Source organism: Sitodiplosis mosellana, unplaced genomic scaffold, assembly GCF_009176505.1.
Source record: "Sitodiplosis mosellana isolate CC-2019 unplaced genomic scaffold, AAFC_SMos_1.0 Smas_scaffold_6166, whole genome shotgun sequence".
NCBI lineage: Eukaryota > Metazoa > Arthropoda > Insecta > Diptera > Cecidomyiidae > Sitodiplosis > Sitodiplosis mosellana.
This window is the reverse complement of record NW_022601407.1, coordinates 5,452,210-5,472,393: the sequence shown is the minus strand read 5'-3', so window position 1 is coordinate 5,472,393 and position 20,184 is coordinate 5,452,210. Positions and strand designations below refer to the sequence as shown.

General features: G+C 35.5%; 6 protein-coding genes across 20 annotated transcripts; 4 read left to right on the top strand and 2 right to left on the bottom strand.

The window, feature by feature from the left end:
• The first annotated feature begins 182 nt into the window (after window positions 1-182).
• LOC129575259 (glycerol-3-phosphate acyltransferase 3) lies at window positions 183-9,953 on the top strand. Of its 12 annotated transcripts, none has more exons than XM_055458428.1 (8): window positions 183-1,063; window positions 1,535-1,627; window positions 1,896-2,312; window positions 4,518-4,877; window positions 5,038-5,286; window positions 6,182-6,418; window positions 7,740-7,996; window positions 8,510-9,953. In XM_055458428.1, exons 3-8 carry the CDS (start codon window positions 2,166-2,168, stop codon window positions 8,808-8,810), a joined length of 1,551 nt encoding a protein of 516 aa, XP_055314403.1. In that variant the 5' UTR covers window positions 183-1,063; window positions 1,535-1,627; window positions 1,896-2,165; the 3' UTR covers window positions 8,811-9,953. The 12 variants fall into 12 exon arrangements, with proteins under 12 accessions (XP_055314403.1, XP_055314401.1, XP_055314402.1 ...); XM_055458427.1 differs by having other exon boundaries at window positions 211-1,063; window positions 1,535-1,563; XM_055458434.1 differs by lacking the exon at window positions 6,182-6,418 and adding an exon at window positions 5,528-5,764 and having other exon boundaries at window positions 211-1,063.
• On the bottom strand, window positions 9,943-11,572 carry LOC129575263 (succinate dehydrogenase cytochrome b560 subunit, mitochondrial-like). The gene is made up of 3 exons (XM_055458446.1): window positions 11,356-11,572; window positions 10,955-11,196; window positions 9,943-10,297 (listed from the first exon to the last, which is right to left on the bottom strand). Exons 1-3 carry the CDS (start codon window positions 11,379-11,381, stop codon window positions 10,011-10,013), a joined length of 555 nt encoding a protein of 184 aa, XP_055314421.1. The 5' UTR covers window positions 11,382-11,572; the 3' UTR covers window positions 9,943-10,010.
• Window positions 11,573-11,877: 305 nt separating this feature from the next.
• On the top strand, window positions 11,878-13,349 carry LOC129575262 (glyoxylate reductase/hydroxypyruvate reductase). Its single transcript, XM_055458445.1, has 3 exons — window positions 11,878-12,083; window positions 12,196-12,253; window positions 12,333-13,349. Exons 1-3 carry the CDS (start codon window positions 11,878-11,880, stop codon window positions 13,173-13,175), a joined length of 1,107 nt encoding a protein of 368 aa, XP_055314420.1. The 3' UTR covers window positions 13,176-13,349.
• A 107-nt stretch (window positions 13,350-13,456) lies between these two features.
• LOC129575264 (U6 snRNA-associated Sm-like protein LSm3) lies at window positions 13,457-14,254 on the bottom strand. Its single transcript, XM_055458447.1, has 3 exons — window positions 14,068-14,254; window positions 13,863-13,970; window positions 13,457-13,705 (listed from the first exon to the last, which is right to left on the bottom strand). The coding sequence occupies exons 1-3, from the start codon at window positions 14,083-14,085 to the stop codon at window positions 13,529-13,531; spliced, it is 303 nt and encodes a 100-aa protein (XP_055314422.1). The 5' UTR covers window positions 14,086-14,254; the 3' UTR covers window positions 13,457-13,528.
• A 792-nt stretch (window positions 14,255-15,046) lies between these two features.
• Window positions 15,047-17,351, top strand: LOC129575260 (uncharacterized). Of its 4 annotated transcripts, none has more exons than XM_055458442.1 (2): window positions 15,047-15,488; window positions 15,844-17,351. In XM_055458442.1, exon 2 carries the CDS (start codon window positions 15,917-15,919, stop codon window positions 17,150-17,152), a length of 1,236 nt encoding a protein of 411 aa, XP_055314417.1. In that variant the 5' UTR covers window positions 15,047-15,488; window positions 15,844-15,916; the 3' UTR covers window positions 17,153-17,351. The 4 variants fall into 4 exon arrangements, with proteins under 4 accessions (XP_055314417.1, XP_055314414.1, XP_055314415.1 ...); XM_055458439.1 differs by having other exon boundaries at window positions 15,368-15,492; XM_055458440.1 differs by lacking the exon at window positions 15,047-15,488 and adding an exon at window positions 15,541-15,645.
• A 41-nt stretch (window positions 17,352-17,392) lies between these two features.
• On the top strand, window positions 17,393-19,549 carry LOC129575261 (uncharacterized). The gene is made up of 2 exons (XM_055458444.1): window positions 17,393-17,666; window positions 17,740-19,549. Exon 2 carries the CDS (start codon window positions 17,941-17,943, stop codon window positions 19,054-19,056), a length of 1,116 nt encoding a protein of 371 aa, XP_055314419.1. The 5' UTR covers window positions 17,393-17,666; window positions 17,740-17,940; the 3' UTR covers window positions 19,057-19,549.
• The last annotated feature ends 635 nt before the right edge of the window (window positions 19,550-20,184 follow it).

Sequence of the window (20,184 nt, the reverse complement as noted above, 5' to 3'; positions counted from 1 at the left end):
CCAAAAAGGCATAGGTCAAGTGGTAATTTCGGTTTTCAATCGAAAATGATTACATGGCAATCAATCTGGGCGATTAAATGAAACTAAAAAGAATACGTTGGTTGTTCGTGTGAATAGGCCATTCATTAGGCTTAAATTCCATGTCATGCTTTTGTAGACAATGACAGTTTCGCGCACAAAATGCTAACACAATGCTTATATGCACGCACACACTTTTACGTCGTGTTCTCTTTCTGACGCTAACGTCGTAGTAAACGGTTTGTGAGATCGAAATTTGAAGGACCCGTGTGTCAGCCAAAAGTGTGTGTGCTGCTTTTTTCATTCGTCTTCTTCTCTATCAATGCGTGAATACACGTATATATGAATTATTTCGATATACGAATCGTCTCTGTCCTGCTCTCTCGCGCGCGCGTTCGTCATCAATTTGTTGATTGTTTGCGAATCATTCAATGTTACGTGTTCTGAAATGTGTTGAGAGAGCTGTATGTATCGGTAAAGTGAGTAATATTGAACGCACTTTCAACGAAGTTAATAACGAAATCAACACTCGTACACTCAACACAGTGAAAAAGAACACTGTAACAAAAAAAAAAGAAACGAGAGACGGAAAAGTGAAGACGAAACAACGAAACAACACACAAAAATAACAGTGAAACACCGAAGAAGAAACGAAGTAGAAGAGAAGAAAAAAAAAAAATTCTTGACTGCGATCCACACTCCCATCGTGTTGATGGAAAAGAAAAGTCAGTGCTTGCAGTGTTTCCATGTGCATGTTCATTGTGACGAGAAGAAAATGTTTTACAAACTAAACAATCAAAAATTGTGTGCAGATTTGGTGAATAAATTGCAATTGCCGATACAAATCTAAAATTGCACATTGAATTCGACACAACAAATCAAATTGCAGTTTGAATTTAAAAAAAAAAAAAGAAGCTACAAATTCATCGGCTGAACCACCTCAGTGTAAAATCAAGAACGCGAATCGACAGCGACGAATAAAATAAAGCTACAGATACAGAAAAACCGAAAAAAGTATTTCAAAAAAAAAGTAAAAAATCAAATCGTAAGTACCTAGATAAGGCAAGCAATTTGAAGTAAAACAAAATTAGATCTAAGGTCATTTTGTTTCATGGTTGACAACTCCAGTCATAGTTTGCACATGGACACGAGTTAATTCATTATAGTCTATCTGTTTTTGTTTTCTGTCATCGAACCGAAACAATGAACAACTGAAAGCCGTCAAGAAAGTGCAAATTCGGGCGATTTCACTCGAACGAGAGAGTGTGACAGTAAAAAAGCGTTTTGTTGTGAGTGTGAAATTCGTGAGGAATTAGAGATTGTACACACATTCTATTCCGACATTCCGATTGGAGCAGTGAACCATAGCAACACTAATCGCATTCTATTTGCTATTCGATTATAAATAACGAGATTCTTTTTTCTCGGTACATGCTGCCCTGTCGTTTGATGCATCCGCGGTTTTTTTTTCTCTTCATTTTTTCACACTGCCCTGTCCTGTGTCACCGAAAAAAAGACAAATAACACAACAATCAACCAAAATAGGTCAGTGTTTGTGTTTGTATACAGAGAGAGAGAGAGAGAGAGAGAGAGAGAGAGAGAGTCAAACGTGAGTTCGACAGCATCGAAAGAATTCATTGACAGGATGATTGCAAACAAATCTCGGCTATTTTAAAATACATAACGTGAAAAACAAAACACTGCTGGAACTGGAGTCACATATATGGCCATCATAATAATATTAAAACTAGTTTTGTTGTTCTATTTTCGTTTGCTAGTCGAATTTTTCGGCCCATATTGTAAAAGAACCAAAACAAGTTGCTAAATGTCAAATTTAACGTTAAAAAAATAATCTGTTTTTGTTTTTCTGCTTGCAGAGTCGATCGAGAGATTTGGTCGGAGGTGATTTTCATCTGGGTTTTTTTATTTTATTTCGGCAGTCACCACACCGAATGTGTTGATCTAACGTGGAAAGATAAAGAAACATTGCAGAGAGCAACAGTGCGAAAGAAAAGACGACTACACGACGCAATTACGTCAACATCGACGACAAATATTTTGCAACGACAGATTTGCTGTTGTTTTTGTGTATGTGATAAATTGGCCTGCCACGAGCTAGCTTTGAGAGTAGGCATCCTTGATGCAGCATGATGATGGTGTTCTTTGCAATTCTGTCAGCTGTGTTTAATGTTCCCGTACTGATTGGACTATTGAGCATTGTATTCTTTGCATCGATCGGTATATCGTTGGGCGTTCGAAGGGTTTATATCAAAGTTTTACTCCAAATATTCGAGGTATGTGCAATTTGGTGTGAGTTCGTGTGTGTCGGAATATTTTTTTTTTTAAACAAATTTGTGAATATTGTTCACATTTTATGCGTGAAAACAAGTGCTCAATAACACAAGACCACGAAACAAATTGAAACGATATGGTTGTGTAGCGTTTTTATGAGAATAATTTGTTTTGTTGTTGTTTGGAGTTTTTTTTTTCTCTTTTGATGAGAAAAACGAACGAGAGAAAACCTTCAGTGCGCGCGTAAACATATAATTGTGTGAGAACGAAAAAGACCTCAGTGCTCTCGCACATGAGATCGATAATTAGGAAAAAGGTCTTGACTTTGACTTTGCTTATAACTTGTTTCTCAGCTACTTAATCGGCGACGTTTTTTTTCTCGTCTATTTTATATTCGCGTGAGTGTGCATGAGTGTGAATGTTAACCGCGCAATTTCGTTTTGATTACTAAGTTTTCATTGAGAAAGAGAAACGAATTGATCGGTTCCACCCTCCGTTTTCATTTTTGGTAATCGCATCATTCGTTGCGTTTTTTTTTTACAATTTTATGCATTTTTAGCGCGTATATTTTTCACGGCATTATTTTTTCAACTATTCGAAAACGAATTGCGTGGAGTTGTGCGTTTTACCCCCAACTTGGTTTTACATAATATCTGCTTACTCAAGATTACACCGCGTCATTTTATCAATTCCATAATGTGTTCAAGTGAGTCGGCACATTTTTATCCTCGATTCATTTGTCGCAATTGTACAACGGCCAACAAAAAATTGCGATGTGTCGTTGTCTAATCGTAAAAGCTTCATTTTTAGCTGTGTTTTAGCAATTAACACGCCTTTTTTTTATTCTTTCTCTTCGTTCATGATCATCAAGATTTCTTCTCTCGGATCAGCTTTTTTCTGTCGCGCAGAAAAGAGACTTTTTTTCGTATGAATAATCGTTAACTGCTTTCAAAAGGAGTTGAAAAATCATACAGGCGTTGAATTACGTCACTAGAATCAACGCTATAGAGAAAAAAAATTCGCTTTGGCCGCAACAATAATCAAAAATTATTGAAGAATTTGGGCTAAGTACAAAAGTCCAATCACACACCAATTCAATCAAATTGTATGTTGCCCTTTTGAAAATACATCGTTCACTTGTTAACCGGATTCGATAACAATAACGCAATCGATACTCATGTGGTAGATAGGTAATTTTGCACGAACATGGTTATCAGGCGAAACCGACAAAAAATATGTATTGAAATTATAATTTGCCGCTACCAAGGGAAACAACTTGAAAATAGCAACAGCAACAAACAAATTAGCAGAGCATTATTCAAGAGTAGCAATCACAATCACAATTAAAGAAATTTTTGTGTCGTTCGTCAAATGGATTTTGTGTGATAATACCAGCATTTTCACATGTGATTATTCAAATTTATTCCGACCAACTACAACAACAACAACAACAACAATAACTAGACATTTTTATGGCTCATTTGAATATCAACGCGTGATGGATTCAATGAGAGTGACAGTTCCTCTTTTTACGGGCATTTTTGCCATTTGGATCGTCTGGCGAACTGTAATTTATTTATTTATTTAGAATCAATGTTAATGATACATAAGTATTTGGTGGGAAGGTATGAGTTTTGCCTCACCGTTAAACCTCACATCTTTTTAAGACGTTATTCATTATACAATTAATATTTACATTTATGTCGGGTGAGATACAATTGCAAGTGACCAGTCCATACATTTTCTATATTAAGACCAAATTCGATAACAATTAAATAGGTTTTTTATACAATAGATTGAATAGTTATAACAATAGAGCAACAAGTAAAAAAAGATTGAGCTGTAAGACTAATTAACAAAAGGAAGAAGAGAGGAAGAAAAAAAAAATGAGTTAGTGTGTTAGATTTTTTTTTGTTCGTTGGCGAGAGAATTCAATCAAGAACACATTTTTTTCTCTTTCTATCGTGGTTTTTTTTAAAACAAAAATTTCACTGCGTTCCAGCAAATATTTATTCGGTTGTTGAGCATTTGTTTGTTTTCATACATATTTTAGAGAAAAGAAAACAGCTGTTATTCTCTATTCAATTTTACGTAGCAATTTTGATACGTTTTATTCGAGAATTTTAATTTGATTATTTTTTTCAAAAATATTTTCAATATATTTGTTTAAAATTGTGACTAACTTTCTATTTCGATACAATTTTCAGTATGGCCGTCAAAATATCGAAAATGTGCGAAAGAAAACGCATCCGTTGATAAATCGACTGGATTCGGAAGATGAGCGAAATGTAAGCGGAACCGCCGACGATACGTCGGACACAGTTGATGGCATTACTACGAGCAAGGATCAATCATTCGATCCAAGTGGAGAGTTCAAAAAGCCATTACCACCAGCCGAATTGAAGCCAGCCAAACGAAAATCGCATAAAAAGCATAATTCCAATGGAAACACAGTGATAAGTCGCGATGATGCGCTCATTCTAGTGCCACACGGTGTACAAAACACCGATGGATTCACATTTGTTCGAACGCCAAGAGGCAGTGATAATGAAAATAGTGACACAGAAGTAAATAGATGGAATTCATTTTCAAGTTTTTCTTTTTCTTTGACATTTTTTCTCTGCCTTTTCGATTGTACTTTCGTTAGAATGCAACATTCAACATTTTTTTTTAATCCAAATTGGCTACGCAATGATTTTTACCTAATTTGACATTTTCTCTATCTAGACGGATCACCCGGTTGATTTTCATTTGGCCACATGTCTCGGTTACATCAGATCGGGTGTAGAAGCGATAATCGAAGATGAAGTGACATCTCGATTCGAAGCGGAAGAGCTTAAAAATTGGAATTTATTGACGCGAACCAATCGTTATCATGAATTCATATCGTGGCGCCTTAGTATCATTTGGTTCATTGGATTTTTTATTCGTTATTTCATTTTAATGCCATTCAGAGTGATCATCTGTTTCGTTGGGGTAAGTTACACATCGATTTTACATCGAAATTTGCAGTTTTTCTTTGTGTTTTTGTTTAATGCAGTCAGAATCTTGAAAATTTTGGAGTCAAAATTCAGAAGAAAAAAAAATAGGAAAAAATGATCAAATTCAAATTGAAAAAAAAATTAAATTTTAAAATATAAAATGAATACATATAAAAATTATTCAAATTGAATTGAATGAGAACCAAAATTTCTCACAAATCAAAACAAAAAAATAGGTGAATGTGGCAATAGTAGTGTTTACTTTGATCGGAACGATACCGAATGCTAGGCTCCGAAAGTGTGTAAACGATGTGCTGTTCAAAGTGGCATTTCGATTGATGTGTCGACCATTGTCCGCTGTGGTAACGTTTCACAATACGCAGTATCGTCCGAACAGCTCCGGATTCTGTGTGGCAAACCACACTTCGCCTATGGATGTGGCCATTCTGGGTGCCGATTGCACCTATTCGTTGGTGAGAAAATCAGACAACCAAAAAACAAAACCAAAACAACAAACAATATGCACATTTTTTTTTAATTCTCCGGGGGCATTATGGCTATTCACATTTTGTGTGTTTATGTATGTTTCTGACTAGATTTGGCGGAATGGCATTAATTTTGATTTTTTATTTTTGGTGGGATGATTGCATACGGTCAATTGAACGAACCACATACAAAGTTCGACACTCATATTTCAAGAACAACAAAACCAAACAATTCGATTCAAAATCGCTCATCTCAATTCATTTTCGTTGAGCAACAAGACAATGCGCAGAACAAAACGAAACAAAAGACAAAAAAAAAACTCAACAACAGAAAAAAAATCCATTATCGAACATTATCTATATTTGTATTTGTTGTACATGTACTCTTGGTGTCATGGTGTACAGGTTCTTTGGTTAACAATATGCACAGCAGCTGTGGGATTTTTACCAGACGGTGATACAAAACGAAAAATGGTCCATAACGTGTTGATACATTGCTTTGTGTTTCTGTCCAGTGCTTTGTCAGCCGTCATCAATTATCATGATATTCAAAATAGACCAGGTAAAACTGGCATTTGCGTGGCAAATCACACGAGTCCAATCGACGTTCTCGTTTTAATGTGCGACAATTGCTATTCATTGGTAAGTAAATGGATGCAAGAGAGATAAAGCCATTTTTTGCTGTGTGAATTTCTGTTTTTTTTCTTTTCGTTCCCTCAAAACAAACATTTTTCTTTTATTTATTTTTGTTTTGTTTTTTTTTATAATTTCCAACAAATTACCGATTATAATTTCTTTCAACGGATTACAGATTTACAGGCAATAACATATTATTAACTATACTTGATAACATAATAATAACGGCCGATATATTGGTCCAACATAACATAATAATAACGTTATTAAGATTCAGCAAAATAATAACATAATATGTTATGCGTTATATAGGGTGTTATCTTAATAAATCCTAAGATTCGGCGGTAATAACATTTTATTAACTATAATAATAACATATTATTAAGATGGATTTATTAACTCAATTAATAACATATTATTAAGATACAATCTTAATAACGCTTTTTTCGCGCATTTCTTTCGCCGGAGCACTGACAAGTTGTTTTTTCTCTGCGGAGTACACACGTGAATTTTTTGCACTGTTGCAATGAATTTAAAATGACTCTTTGAAACGGAATTATCATGTATTGAACTTAACCATTAAGTTTAGGAAATTGCCAGTCCCGACCTTGAAAGGATCAATTTACCATATTTTGTCTGCATTGTTATGGGTGTGTACATCGTACAGTGCTTTTTTTTCTCTCCAGCTAGGGAAAAGAATGCGCGAAAAAAGCGTTATTAAGATTGCATCTTAATAATATGTTATTAATTGAATTAATAAAATCCAAACCTAATAATATGTTATTAATTCAGTTAATAAATCCATCTTAATAATATGTTATTATTATAATTAATAAAATGTTATTACCGCCGAATCTTAGGATTTATTAAGATAACACCCGATATAACGCATAACATATTATGTTATTAATATGCTGAATCTTAATAACGTTATTAAGATAAAAAAAATCCCAACATAACATAATAATAAATATGTCGGGCAATAACATATTGATAACATATCGAAAATGTAAATCTGTACAACGGATTATTGGTTTTTGCAATTATTTAAAAAAAAATAAACCAAAAAATAATGAGTATGGCTTTATTTCTCTGAGTCAATATCATTCATCCAATAATAATTCATTGATCCATATTGAGTTTGTTTTTTTTGTCCCACTTGGTGAAATGTGTGTCTTTTGCAAATAAGTTTGAATTTTTTTTTACCATTTTTTTTTTAGTGATGTAATGTATTTATTTTTCTTTTTCTTTTTTCTTCTTTTTTTCGTGTGTGATTTTTTTACGTTTGATTTTTTTTTTCTTCGAAACTCTCTTACTATCAATGAAGATTGGTCAGCGACATGGTGGATTCTTGGGCCTGTTGCAGCGTGCATTGGCACGTGCCTCACCGCACATTTGGTTCGAACGCGCCGAATCGAAAGATCGAATGGCCGTTGCACAAAGATTGCGTCAACACGTTTCGGATCCAAACAACCCACCGATTCTCATCTTCCCAGAGGGCACATGTATCAACAATACATCGGTGATGCAATTTAAAAAGGGCAGTTTTGAAGTCGGTGGTGTTATTTATCCGGTTGCTATCAAGTAAGACCGATGATGATGGCATCTATTCGTTTTCTGTATTCGTATGTGCTCGCAATTGGGGAACCTACTCTATCGATGGTTCAACGGGGGTGTTTCTTTTTTAGTTCTTTAGTAAACGATCGATCATAGGTGAAATAAATTTGAAAAAAATTCCAATTTAGATTGATTAGATAGATTGATCAAAGGTTCAGATGATTAGTTAGGTAGATCAAACGAGTCACTTGTTGAAGGAGAGAAAAAAACTCGGTTTGATGAAAAAGGAATGGATAAAAGTCTGATTGCAAAAGTAAACTCCGTTGGAGGATTCAAACGTTTCGATTGAAAGAAAAACCCGATGATTCAACGATGAGTACGGATAAATATCTAAGAAAAAACTATATCTCGAATCGCTAGCACATATGATGAATATACGGAAAATGATGTCTAACTGCCACCATAAATCACCTCGAACCCAATTTTCCTCCAGCCAATGTCAAACCTAATGATGCTATTCATTTTTTTTAATGATTTTAGATATGATCCGCGATTCGGTGATCCATTTTGGAATAGTTCAAAGTATTCAATGATGCAGTATTTGTTTTTGATGATGACATCGTGGGCAATCGTGTGTGATGTATGGTATTTGCCGCCGATGTACCAGCAAGAGGATGAATCGGCCATAGTATTTGCGAACCGGGTAAAGGGTGTGATCGCTGAACAGGGTGGCCTAGTCGATCTCAGTTGGGATGGTAACCTCAAACGAAACAAACCGAAAGACGAATGGAAGGAGAAACAACAGGAAGAATTTACGAAGCGACTGAAAGGCGAATCATAAAGTGTTTTTTTTAATTTGTTAGTTTTCCACACGCCTCGTTTTGATTTGTATTTATTCCTGTTGAATGTAAAACCGACGGTTTTTTACCACTCATTCAGAAAGAAAAATAAAAGCTGATGATATGCATCAGCTGCACACACACACACACACACACACACCAAATAAACGTACCATCTTAGAAGAAAGAAAAAACACACCAACAACCGTTTGAAACGAAAACCGAAGAATTAAACACACAAAAACAACAGAAAAAAATGAAACATGTATTTTAGACGTACAGTGATTGGCTATTTTTTTGATTGTTTTTCATCTAAATATATATATTTTTTTTATTTGCCTTCATTATGAATTTTGAACTAGTTTTCCCCCTGTTTTCGATATAGTAATTTCATTTCTTCCCTTCTATTTTCTTCTCTCTCCATTAAGTCGTTTGTAACTTGGAAAATAAAGAATTGAATAAGAAAGTTATAGAGATTATTTTGTAAAGAAACAAAAATAATGGAATAAAGCAAAAACAACAAAATTATGAGAGAAAACAAATTCATTTCCATCCTCCTGATGAGAAGTACATTTCCAAGTGCAAAAAACTATTTTTACTACTATATAATCATTCACTTTCTGCTCTATTTTTGTGTTGTGAAAAAGTCATTAGTTTTTCCAAATCATTCAATTTTTCACGAGAGAGCGAGAGAGAGAGAGAGAGAGAGAGAGAGAGAGAAGGAGAGAGAAAGTGTGATTATTACACGAAAGAATAAAAAAAATCCTTTTCTAGCTAACTATTGTAATTAATTCTATCAACAACAAAAAAACTTTTTTATGAGAGAACCATTTTTCATTAGACAACCACACAAACAATAATGTCACGCAGATGTCTGTCGCGCATAAATTTCGCATGTTGTACTTTTCTTTAGCTGTGATGATAAACTTATTTAGCTTAGATTAAACTAACTTTTTTGTTGTTGTTGCTCAGCGCATTGTCTGAACCAGAAAAAAAATTCACATTAGGTGTAGGACTTACACTATAGATTGGTTGTTTATTTTTTTTGTTTCAGTTTCTCAAAATGGGCAAATGATAGGAAGAAAAATTAATCATGTGAGAGAAAAGAAAAATGCATTACAATAAAAATGACCATTATTTTTTAAGGAAAATTTGTTTTTATTCCAATTAAGTCCACGCACACCGAATCGCATAAATATTTCTTAAACTGCAGCCAAAGCGAGGGCAGCAATAACGGCCAAACCAACGACCGTCCAACCGGTTTTGTAGACTTGAGTTAGTTGTAAGAATTTTCCATTGTCCCACAGCAAATGGCGCACACCGTTCAATGTGTGGAAAGTGACAGGGAGCGCTACGTAGAATTTGATGAATGCTAATGTGGCGGCACTAAGTTGCACACCTTCAGCGGCTGTCACCCAGTAGGATATATCATTTGGCGGCAATACCGCACCAAACCATAGGGCTGTCGCAAATCCACTTAGAATTAAACCTGCAATTATCAAAGAAGAAAATTTTACATCGGATTCCGTTTTTTATTGGAATGGGATTTTTCATTGGAAAGATATTGAGGGATTAAGCAGCAAAATTGAGATGTTTTGAATTTTAATTCGAGCCATTCATCAATTGAAAAAAATGAAATCAATTCAAATTCTAATCTTATGTCCAAAAACATGATTCAGATTGCTTGAATTGAATTAAAAGTATCTTCAGAGGTAAGTCACGGTTGAATCACTTTTTTGTTTCGAATTCACTACCTTCCTCTATTCTTTTCTTTTAAAATTCTAAGAAAAAATCATTCTGTACCAGAATGGAATTCACCTCTTCGTAATGTCCTTCTATTTACCTACAAAAATGTTTTACAGAAAAAAATTCTCCTCATCTTTCAAATCATCAGCAAAAACTTAATTTTTTTCTTTCCGAAATTTTCAAATTTTCCGAAATAAATTATGTTGATGCATAGAATGCATCATTTTGATGTACAAAGCAAATGAATGGGTTCTAGAGCGTTTCATCAAACAATTTTCACTCTTCGCTCATGTGTCATTTACTGCGCTGTTCTACACAAATGTCGTCGCATCTGAATTCATAAAGTTCGGGGACTGGTCATACCAATTACAAATCCAATGGTGTCTTTGTTTACACTCACCGCTAATACGATGGCTAATCGACAGCATGCTGGTCAATTGTGGTTTGTAGATGGTCAAATGAGGTGATTGTTCGCGTTTCAACAGTGAGTTTTTCTCTTCGTACGATAACTTTTCCAGATCATTCGGTTTGACGATTTTGAGTTGAACGTATTTCTGGGCGCTGGTTGTGAAAAGGGCATTTTGATACAGCTTTTGGCCAGCATTCACTTTGAATAGCAACGGCGCCCGGCTGGATAACACTCTGCAAAACAAAACCAGATGTCAATGTTAGGCACAACACGATACGAATCGCACATTATTATGTAACTGAATGCACTCTCGATATATCAATAAAGATATTCTCGATGAAAAATCCAATTCCACCAAACTTTTACTGCTGAAAATACGTTCATGGGCTTACCTGCCGAAATTGAGAACGTTTGCCATGGTGGATCAAATTGAACAAATTTATCGGCTATTTAAAGATTGAGAAAAATTGCGCAAAATTTCTTCGTCCGAAACTACTATTTTTTCTAGATTGTTTTCGCAGCGATGTTGTGACTTGTTCTGTGTGTGTATATGACACAAAAATACGAGCTCACGTGACACGCACGCCAACCGACTAACGGGTCGTTCACACTGGGTGTCGTATTGCGATAACGTATATACGACCTTAACATATTGATGTAAAATTTTAGAATAGTGCCTAAATTCAACTATCGCCACTTATAATTAAAAAGTCAAGAGAAAAAAAAAACAATTTCGATTATGTCTACACTTTGTGTAATCAAGCAATTAGGAATGTATTGAGCATCGGATATGTTCAATTGCGTGTGACCGCTCCCAAGTCTATCACTGAATTGGTGGTACAGTGTTTTTGTTTGCGGGGAAATTATCTAGGGGTTATTTTTTTTTGGTTGTTTTGGTTAATACATATCGAAACATGATCTCTTCCGTGACTCTATTCAGATCATGTGCGATTGTTGTGTCAAGAACTATAACAAAGCCTGTCACTACGAAATCATTCGCCACGACGATAAGAAACACCGGAACACGACGATTTCTCGCAAATTTTTCCACAATGCGTCCACAAATTTATTTAACACGATCGGATTTCCCAACGGCTGGCATCGATTTGCTGCAAAATGAGTAAAGTTTTTTTTTATTCTTTTTTCTGCATTGTTTATTCTCATTTTTTTTCGTCTGATAAAACGTATGTTTACACATTTTATGTTATCTTATCATGTCTTCATCGAAATAGATGTGACCTCGACGGTTGGAATGAAGCATCGATTGTGCCTCGCAAAGAATTGTTAAAGGTTTGTTTGTCTGATTGCAAGTTACGAATACATTCAATTTTATTGTGGTGATTTTATTGGTGATTTTATTTTGTTAAAGGGAATTGTTGGTAAGGATGCGCTGTTCTGCACATTGACCGATAAAATCGATGCAGAGGTGATTGAACGAGCTGGACCAAATTTAAAAGTCATTGCCACAATGTCTGTTGGATATGAGCACATCGATTTGGTTGAGTGTAAAAAGCGGAAAATTCGTGTTGGCTACACGCCCGAAGTGCTGACCGATGCTGTGGCTGATTTGACCATTGCTTTGTTATTGGCAACAACGCGTCGATTGATCGAAGGCAACCGTGACGTGCACAACGGCGATTGGAAATCATGGGCACCTATGTACATGTGTGGTCCAGCGATCAGGGATACAACCATTGGAATCATTGGTTTTGGTCGTATCGCCCAAGAAGTAGCTAAACGAATCATTCCATTCAAACCAAAGCGGATCATCTATTCGAATCGATCGAATAGCCGGGAAAAAGAAGCCAGAGAAGTGGGAGCGGAACGTGTCAGCGTCGAAAAGCTGTTGAGCACAAGTGATGTGGTGATTTTATTGTGTGCTCTAACACCAGAAACGACCCATTTGATCAACGCCAAAACATTGGCCACCATGAAGAAGACAGCCGTTTTGATCAATTGTGCACGCGGCCAAGTCGTCGATCAAGACGCATTGTACGATGCACTTCGTACCAATACCATTCGTGCCGCCGGCTTAGATGTCACCACACCAGAACCGTTGCCACTTGACAGCCCATTGCTAACACTCAATAATTGCGTGATTATTCCACACATTGGCAGCGCTGAAATTGAAACACGACAAGAAATGGCACGTATCACCGCTTTGAATGTGCTCGGCGCTTTGAAAAATACCGAAATGATCTATGAATTGTAAATCGGCTTACACTCACACACACACATAGAGAGAGAGGCTCTTTGTAAATATTATTTACACATTTCGACAATTACTAACTGGCAAAACGAAATTGACATTGAACGAACAAAAAAAAATCTAATCTTATGAGCAATCGAAAGCAAATAATAAAGCAATTTTTCAAGCAACGAAAAACAATTTCAGTCTTGTTTTTTTCTGTCTCCATACAAATTGATTTGTTTTGATCTAATGAGTTTCTTTTCTGCTTCGGGAAGTTAGTTTGTAATGAAAATGATTGCAAGTTACGAATACATTCAATTTTATTTTTTTTTTCGATTTAAGTAAGACAATTGGAATTGGTAGGATGGGCATCTTTAGCTGACACGCATTGGCGGCGACACCAGAATCACACCATCACCACGGACAAACAGCATTGGGATGGTTCGTTTGGTGGTTTTGTACACTTCTTCGTACGTTTCTTCGTCGATTTCGACCGTTGTGACTGTCTCTTCTGCATCACCCAGCACCATATTCAAATGTTGATCGAATGCCTGCAATGGGAACATTTACATTAATCACATTTTGAATTTTATAGAGCAGAAAAGGAAATTTGACTTCCAGAGAAAGGCAAAAAAGGAGAAAATCAAACAGAAATCCAAAACGAAAAGAGAGTCAAGTGAATAAAAGGAAAGTAAAGCCACAACTCACATGCAAACGGCCGCGAAGTTCTCGTTCATTGCGCATTTTCACGTAAATTTTCTCGTCCAAACTCAATCGAATTAAATCTAATGGTTCTTTAACCGGAATTATATGCATCTGCAGAACAAAATAACAAAAGCGTCACATATCACAGGAATGATGTAAATCGAATTTTGTTCGGAGTTTTTTTTTTAAGTTATTCATTTTAATTTACCTGTTCTTCATCTGCCATCGTTGTTTTGGATTAAATCGGGTCCGAATGTACGGTGAAACGGAGAAATTTCAATTGAAAATGCAAGGAAACGATTAATAACGCGTCCAGCGTTAACCTCACTTTGACAGCTGATGATTCGAGGCGCTACTGTGAACGTGTAAACCACTCACTAGACATGTCAAAATATCAGATGTTTATAAATTGCGTTAAGACCTGATACTCATTGAAATAAAACGTTATTATGAATGAAATATTTGCAAAGGGGAATTTCGAATTTTAGAATTGATCAAATGCCTTCTCATACAATTTTATTAATTTTCAGATTTTTTCTTTCTTTTTACGAATCATTTGATGATTTTTTCTATTTTGCTGTCAATAGTGTTGGCCTTCGAACACATTCGAACACTTGTTCGACCGTTCGTCAACATAAAAAGAAACTGTTTTGTTCGTTCGTGAAATTGAAAAAAAAATATTTTGTTCGTTCGTTCGAAAATGTTTTGTTCGGTCCGAACAAAGTTTTTTTTTTCATACAAAATTTAATGTTGTTCGGACCGAACAACGAACAAAACTTTTTTCGAACGAACGAACGAACAAAAAAATTATTTTTCAATTTTACGAACGATCGAACGAACAAAACAGAGTTCGTTCGAAAAACACCATCGACGATTTGATTTTAAATTTGAAATCGGAAAACAGCGAAAAATTTCTGTTGCACAAAATCATTTCCATGCTACATAAATTGGAGGACAATCACCGTGTTATGTAACAAAGAGAAAAGATAAAAATATTGCTGATTTTGTAGGAGAGCTTGTTGCTGAGTCTTAATTCAATTTTTAATTGTGTTACGAAAATTCGATTGATGTGACTTCAATAAAAAAAAAAATCAATTACATGAATTAAGAGCGATTTTTTATTTTCGCTTTTGTAAAAAAAAAAACAAATAAATCGATAGAAAAACATCTGTTTTTTTCCAGAGTCCATGCAAAAAAACACACACGCCTCCCAATCTAAAATATTCCAGAATCATTTTTTATTGTGTTTTTCTTTGGGTTAATAACTTTTATGGACAGCTCATTCCAAATAATGGTCTAGAATCAAGATGAATCAAAACACAAACGAAATAAAAAAGACCGCTAAAACATACAATTATGATCCATCACGCACACATTGTCAACATTTCAACACTGATGTGAAATTCTTGCAAATTCTATGTGAATGTGCGTTCACAGATCAAACACAGACATTTCGCGCAATGTGCCCTTTGACAGTGTGTGAGCTGTCAGATTTGTATACATTCTTGCATTGTTTTATTATCCAGTTGTTGGTTCTATACGTGTATTTTTCTTCCAACTTCGCATATTCATGCAAAATTTGTCGACACCTCAAAAAGTAATACAATTTTTGACAAAACCCAACCAAAGGTAGGTAAAATATATTTTCTATAAAAAATCAATTTAAATATTTCATGTGAACTGATACCACTGTTGACAAGTGCCGGCAAATATGCGCAGTTATTTGGGAAAATAAATTCTTCTGTGGCATATATTGAAACCGGCTGTTTCACAATTCTCATTAAATGTTTGATTGATTTTCAAATTGAAGTGAAAATTTCAAATGATTCTCTCGCCATCTTTACCGATACCAACTGTTTAGATCAAAGATGAGAGACATTTGGTCTAGATCGTGAGAACAAATATTTGATTGACGATCAAGATTTTTTCAATATTAACACGTGGTTCCAATTGATTCATTTATCTTTTTTCCATTTTTCCGTAGGAGGACTGTGAGTGGAAAAGTGGCATTTTCGTGCATCTAATCCGGTTTGCAACGATATTTATCGGAGAAACGAATGCGTTTTATCACAATTGTTGGTCGATCCCTAATCAAACCTGAGACATCGCTATTTACTTCACTTGCTGGATGTAATATTAAACTTTTTACACGAGAAATAAGCGCTAAAAGAAGAAAGATGGAGAATAAGCCAAACTACGACGTTGTTTTAAGCCAAGAATCCTTGGATATGATTGTTTCGTACAAAAATGATCTGTTCGCCAGCAAAGCAAAGCCGGGCACATATTTGAAAAAGGTTTTGGACGCCAGAAAATCTCTTCTCGATCAAACATCTGCTGAGAAATTCGTGGAATATATGCTGTTGACCAAAAAACCCAAGGTATATGCAACCGAAGAGATTAGAGTGGATGGCACCGATTGGAATGAAACGGAGTTCCAAATATTGGGCGATTTGAACATTGCGATGAATGTCGAGATTTACGACAATGGCGTGTGGGATCCAAATGAGCCGGCTTTTCGTGTGCACAATCCACCGTTGAATGGAGCGTTGTTATTTACAAATGGGCCATTGCTTCGAAGTCGTTCCGTGGTCGGAATGACTCCAGATTTAAAACAGATCATTTCTGGCGATGACATCGATCAAGATAAGTATAACCGGTTGGTTGAGAGAAGATTGGTGCCCCTACTGTGTTATGCCAACGAAAATTCAAAAAAAGACAATCAACGTGCGTTGGTCACTATTCCTGGTCTAGGATGTGGTGTGTTTGCGGGAAAATTTCTTGGGCAAATGGGCCAACACTTGAACCAAGCATTGCAGAATATATTAAAAAAACATGCGAAAAACTACGATAACATCGCTTGCATCTATTTTGATCCACACCGCGAATGCACCAATGAAACACAACAATTTGATCGTGTGAGTTATCGCGTTCGACCGGCATCCCAAAATAATGGCCGATCACAACTGTGCAAGCCGAACGAATACGAAGAGGATGGAGACGATTTTTCCGACTGTAAATTACATAAAGTCGTGGCATGGGATCACTTGGCCTTTCCTGGGAATAGCTATTTTGTGGAGCACAGATGGACCGACGATGGTGTTGTTGGGGCGGCTACCAATTCCATGAGAGTCATAACTGGATCCAAAGGCATATACGATAATGGTGATTATTTTCCACCCGAAGGCTATGAGAATTGGAAAGAAGTTGTCGACAAAAATCAAATCATTTTACGCGCTAAGGACAATGTGAAGGTGGCTACGGCCGATGGATTGTTGATTGATTTGAAAGAATAATTGTGTGATGATGAAATTATAAACTTTGCTAATGAACTTTAGAATTTAAAAAAAAAATGTTTATATTCCATTAAAAATACGTTCTTTTATATTGCAAATTTTATTTTCTTTCAAATCTTTTGCAAGAATTTTCAAGGCATCAACCGGGAATAAAATGAGAGCATCAAACAAATAAATATATTCAAAACAACCGCCCAAACACAATGGTGTATTTTTTACTTATTTCACAATTGACAGCACGCACACACATTCGTAGAGCATATGCTTTCAAATACCAAACAAAATCACCCGGTTTATGACGAAATAGATTGTTTATCATCATTCAGCAATCAGTTTTATATCTGATTTAACCACAATTCTGTAGATATTCGTCGATTTAAAAAAAGAATAATTCTTCACCTAATCGAATCGAAACCAGTACAATAATTCAAAGCACCAAAAAAGTCGAATCAGCGAAATTTGTATTAGAAAAATAAAACATTCTCGTGCAATGGTGAAATTATTGGCATTCCTGGTGAGTCATTGTCAAAAGAATATTGTGTCACATTCGTATTTATTGTGAAATTGTTGTTTATACTTCCGTGTAGTGAGCCGCACCAGTTGATTTCATTTGGTCAGTAAAGTTTATAGCGCAAACAAGTCAACTGGCTCAAGCTACGACGAGTCAAATATTCGTGAGATTTTTTTTTACGTTAATTCTTCGTAAGATTAAAACAGACACACTGGAAGATCAAAGATAATATTTACCAACAACCTGAGAGTATTTTCAAGATTGAAAGAGAAGAAAAATGGAAAATAAACCAAACTACGACATTGTTCTGAGTCAAGAAACCGTGGACAAGATTGTTTCGTACAAAAATGATCTGTTTGCCAACGAATTGAAGCCGGGATTTTATTTGAAACAAATTTTGGACACGAATAAATCACCTCTCAATGAAATATCTATTGAACGATTTGTGGAATGTTTGTTGTTGACCAAGAAACCGATCATTTTTGCAACGCATGGGATCAAAGGAGGCGGTGTGGATTGGAATGACATGGAATTCCAGATATTGGGTGATATCAACATTGCGATGAATGTGACAATTTACGACAACGGCGTTTGGGTGCCGAAAAATTCAAGTTTCCGTGTACACAATCCACCGTTGAATGGAGCGTTATTATTTACACCTGGTCCAGTGCTTCGATCCAAAAAGAAGGCTGCAATGAACCCAGATATGAAAGAGGTCATTTCTAGAAATGCCATTGATCAATACAATTACAATCGACTGATGGAGAGACGGCTCATGCCACTTTTTTATTACGCCAACGAGAATGCAAAACAGGATAACCAACAGGCATTTATTACGATTCCGGGCATTGGATGTGGAGTGTTTGCGGGACATTTTCGCGGCAAAATGGCCGAACATTTGAATCAAGCATTGCAATACATTTTGAAGAAGCACGCAAAACACTACGACAATATCGCTTGCATCTATTTCGATTCGTTTGACGAATGCACAAATGAAACGCATCAAATTGACGGTGTGAGCTATCGCGTACGGCCGACGTCTCAAAACCCGAATAAACCACAATTATGCGATCCAAAGCATTACGAAGAGCCTGGTGACGATTTTTCCAACTGCAAACTACATAAAGTCGTTGCTTGGGATCATGTGTCGTTTCCTGGTAATAATTACTTCAAGGCATCCAGAAAAACCGATGATGGCGTTTCGGCGGCGGCCACCAATTCCATGGAAGTCATAACTGGAATCAAAGGAAGATACCATAAAGGAGATTACTTTCCACCCAAAGGGAACACAAATTGGGAAGACGTAGTGAATAAAAACCACATCACTCTGCGAGCGAAAGATAATGTGAAAGTTGCTACGGCCGATGGTTCATTGATTGATCTAAAAGAATGATTATGCGAAAATTATTTTGGAATTCTTGATGATTTTTTTCCTCGTTAAAATGTATGTAATACCGGAATGATTAAAGAAATGTTGTTGTAGCTAAAAGAGAAAGAAAGAAATAATCAAGTTGTGAGAATAAATATGTATTTTTACTGTGTCAAACACACACTGGCATCTTTTATTTCTTTAAATAAATTGTTTGTATTACTTTGTTATCACAAATTCGTAACTGTATTAGTCACCAGAATGTCAATATAGAATAAAAATTACGGGAAAGGCACTTTTAATGTGTGAAGTTTGTACGCTGTAACATTTGTGTTGATCACTCGATGATTTATTTATTTTCCTAAGACCAACTTGTACAACTTATTTCCTTCTTTATTATTTTAAAAAAGAGTTTATTTTTTGCAGACCAAATTGGAAACAGGTTCTGTGTAATATTTGCTATATAATATTATATTTATTTGGAGCAGTTGGAATAAATCTTTTAAAACTAATTAAAGTGAATGCAAATTTTACTTCAAATTTTCCAGTAAATCATTTTGCTTTCAGGAATCGATGAAAATCTCAGTGCCGGAATTTTCGTATCATTTTTTTTTTACAAACTTCAACTGCAAATCATCAAGAGGTTTGAGTTTGAATTTGAACTTCTACAAATATTCAAATGCATGTAGTTGTTCCTTATCAAATAATTTTAGACTAGCTCCGGATTATAAAAATAATAATACTAATTTGAATTGTACGATTTGCACATATTGGGCGAAACATTTACACATATTTTTTTTTTTTCGCTTGCGGAACTGTTTTGCTGCCGTTTGCATATTCTGTTTTTGCTCGCTCTTGTTTTTGTGTGCGATTGATTTTTATTGCTTGAAATGAATTATGCGGTTGTTTCACCGTAGAGGTTGTGCATTATGCACTTGTCGTCTCTTTTTCTTTTCATAATCGCACGCGATTGGCACCTCATATCGAATGAAAATGTTCGTCATATTCGTATTTCGCGGGCACACGCACAACTTCTATTTATCGTAGCTATTGCTCACTTTGCTACGACCAAATTGTCATAATAAGATTTAAAGAGTAAAAATATCGGCGCATTCTTTTCGTACCTTGTTTTTTTCTTCTTCTCGCATTAAA